The 3,108-nt window shown below is 43.2% G+C and overlaps 1 protein-coding gene and 1 non-coding gene across 2 annotated transcripts in view; both read left to right on the forward strand.

Moving 5' to 3' along the window:
• Positions 1–661: 661 nt before the first annotated feature.
• TRNAG-CCC lies at positions 662–732 on the forward strand. Its single transcript has one exon. It is a non-coding gene; the product is annotated as a tRNA-Gly (tRNA).
• A 344-nt stretch (positions 733–1,076) lies between these two features.
• LOC105887327 (nucleolysin TIA-1-like) overlaps positions 1,077–3,108 on the forward strand; it is a 23,240-nt gene continuing 21,208 nt past the window's right edge. Inside the window, 1 exon segment of the mRNA XM_012807384.2 lies at positions 1,077–1,331. Within this exon segment, the coding sequence (XP_012662838.2) occupies positions 1,306–1,331 (26 nt within the window). The 5' untranslated portion in view covers positions 1,077–1,305.

A 3,108-nucleotide genomic window follows, 5' to 3' on the forward strand; every position in this document is an offset into this window, starting at 1 on the left:
TTTTATTTTTATTATTTTTATGTCCCACCCCCTCCCCCTGGATATATGTTCTTTGCTCCCAAATATTTAGTTAGCACCAACAGAGCAATTTGAAAATCTGACTTTTCTTTTTTTATTTCTTTTCTGTTATCCTCATTTTATAGATGAAAAAATTGCCTTTTTTTTTTTTTTTTTGAGACAGAGCCTCAAGCTATCCCCCTGGGTAGAGTGCTGTAACTTCACAGCTCACAGCAACCTCCAACTCCTGGGCTCAAGCGAGTCTCCTGCCTCCGCCTCCCAAGTAGCTGGAACCACAGGCGCCCGCCACAACGCCCAGCTATTTTTTGGTTGCAGCCATCATTGTTGTTTGGCAGGCCCAGGCTAGATTCAAACCCACCAGTCAGCTGTATGTGGCTGGTGCCTTAGCTACTTGAGCCACAGGCACTGAGCCAAAATTGACTTTTCTAAGTAAAAAATGTTAAATTAAGACTTTTCTGTATAGAAAAATCTATACAATTGTATTGAGGTGATTTTTTATATTAATACAATGGCCAATTATACGTTGTCAATGAACTCTTATTTTTTAAAAAGTAAACAAATAATATGTGAAAATTATCTTTACATGAAAAGGACTGTCTACTCATTTCTTTCTAAGGAATTTTGGTGACAACCTAGTCTACAAGCGCCGCTGGTGTAGTGGTATCATGCAAGATTCCCATTCTTGCGACCCGGGTTCGATTCCCGGGCGGCGCAGTTATTCTTTCCCTCTGTAAAAGATTACTTTTGCTTGCCTTGAAAAATAGGACAAGTTAAAGATTCTTGATAAATATTTCCTGCCATTAAAGTGTTTATATTTTTTAAGTCTCCTTCAGATTTCTGTTTATAATTCACTGTGGAAACATTCAAATACGCCGCGGGAAGAGTAAAAGGTTTACAGAAGTCTAGAAAGAGTTAATCTTCACGCCTGCGTAGTCTGAGACATCCCTCGGGTCGGATGGAAGAGCGGCTGCGCAACAAGTGAACCTATAGGTTGAGATGTAGTCGGCGGTCCGGAGGTTGAGCGTGCAAGGTTATCCTGCGCCTGCGCGGTCCGGGTCACTTCGCAGGCTGCTCCTAGGTTCCCGGCTCGCCGCCATCTTGTATTGGGGCTTCATTGTTCGTTCCGGGCTGGCCAGTTTAGTGTAATTGCTGGGGAAGAAAGAGGCGGAGTAACCTCTGGTCAGCCGAGAAACCCCGCTATTCCGCAGTCATAGCTGCTCAAACGATTTGGGACGTAGTGAAGGGCAGGGAGCTGGACCCGGAGGCGCCGCCACGACAGCAGCAGCCATGGAGGACGAGATGCCCAAGACTCTGTGAGTCTGGGGCAGCGATGAGGGAGGCGGGATGGTGGTCGTCCCGGAGGGAAGGCCTCGGCCCTGCGCCGCTCCCCAGCCTATTGTTCTCCGTGGACGCCGCGATATGGTGGTTCTTCTTAGCGCACACCTGGACGCTTAGAACCGAGCCCGGGGCTGTGAGAGGACAAGGGAGTGGGGGCTCAACTCTCGAAATTAATCCCTTAACTACACCACTGCGTAGCCTTTGGCCTCGCCACAGGCCCTTCGTGGTGTTAGACCTGGAGAAAAGACTTTTTCATTCAAACCTTTTTAGAACTCGGCGAACCTTCCTTTTGTCCCATGCTTTCTTTCGATCTTTTTTTATTCCGACTCCACCCCGCACACCCCTTTTCGGATTAACCTCTTTTTCTCTTTACAGCCTTCTTTTAATTTTATTTTTAATCTCCTCCTGTTACTCTTCCTTTCTTTTTTTTTTTTCCTCGGCGGTAATTTTTTTCTTGGGGCTGCTTGTATTTATTTTCTCTGATGTAAACTTTATTCTTGCATTGCCAGCTGGAAAAGAGCCAAGTATTTTTAAGTTCACTTTGGCTTTCCTTCTGTAGCACCCCCTACCAAAAAGCCTAACCGGACACCCCGACTACTTTGAAAGTGCTTTACAAAAGTAGAAATGTCACCCGGAGGTATATATCAATGGAGGAGAAGTAGATTTAATAATTCTCCTACTCGATTACTATTCTGTTTAACATAATGTTGCTGAACGAGCGCGCATTATTTATGAAGCAACAATTTTAAATACCTTAACATATTTAGTCAAGTCTGAGGATTTTTAGAATTAGTGTCAAATTATCTGAGCTTGGGATATTTCTTCATCTGGTCGCTTCCCCCACTGTATTCTTTGTTTTTCAAAGTATTGTCAGATGAGATGATTCTGCTTTTGTTGCATTTCTCAGAAAAAAGGAAAAATCTCCATGAGTTCTTGACTTAACTTTTTATATTTTAAATCTTTTTTGTAATTCATTCTATATTAAAGTTGTTCCGAAATACAATGCAATTCTTTTTTACACCTCCAAAATTTTTTCACTTAAGTTGATACTTATATATATCGTTACACCTGTTTTCTTAGTAGATTGATACATTTTTGGTAGCTTGTGTGATCTGTTACCTTGAAATAGCTTTTCAATAGAGAGCAGGAATTAGTTTTGGGAAATGATGTATTTATAGGTGAATACTCCCATAAAAAACTATTAGCTTTGTAGTGGTGGTGAAAACTTTTTTCCCCCGCTCTCTCTTATCCAGAAATGTGACAGTCAACAGTATCTTGGGTTAAGACTTTGCTAGTCTTTTACACTGTTTCAATTTAAGATTTTTGAGGGGGCGGAGGGAAGGGGAAGATAGGCTCTCACTCTGTGGCCCTAAGCTGGAGTGCAGTGATTGGATCGTAGCTCACTGCAGCCACGTAACTCATGGCCTTAGAGGATTCTCCTGCCTCAACCTTCAGAGTAGCTAGACTACAGGCATGTGCCACCATACCTGGCTAGTTTTTGTAATTTTTGTAGAGAAAGGGTCTCACTTTATTGTCCAGGCTTTTCCTGGCTTCAAGAGATTCTCTTGCCTAAACCTCCCCTAGTGCTAGGATTATAGTTGTGAGCCACCCAACTTGGCCTGAATTTCAGATTCTTTTTTTTTTTTTTTGAGACAGAGCTTCAAGCTGTCCCCCTGGGTAGAGTGTCATGGCATCACAGCTCACAGCAACCTCCAACTCCTGGGCTCAAGCGAGTCTCCTGCCTCTGCCTCC

The sequence above is a fragment of the Otolemur garnettii genome, unplaced genomic scaffold (genome assembly GCF_000181295.1).
Source record: "Otolemur garnettii isolate 467f Iridium unplaced genomic scaffold, OtoGar3 scaffold00068, whole genome shotgun sequence".
Classification (NCBI taxonomy): domain Eukaryota; kingdom Metazoa; phylum Chordata; class Mammalia; order Primates; family Galagidae; genus Otolemur; species Otolemur garnettii.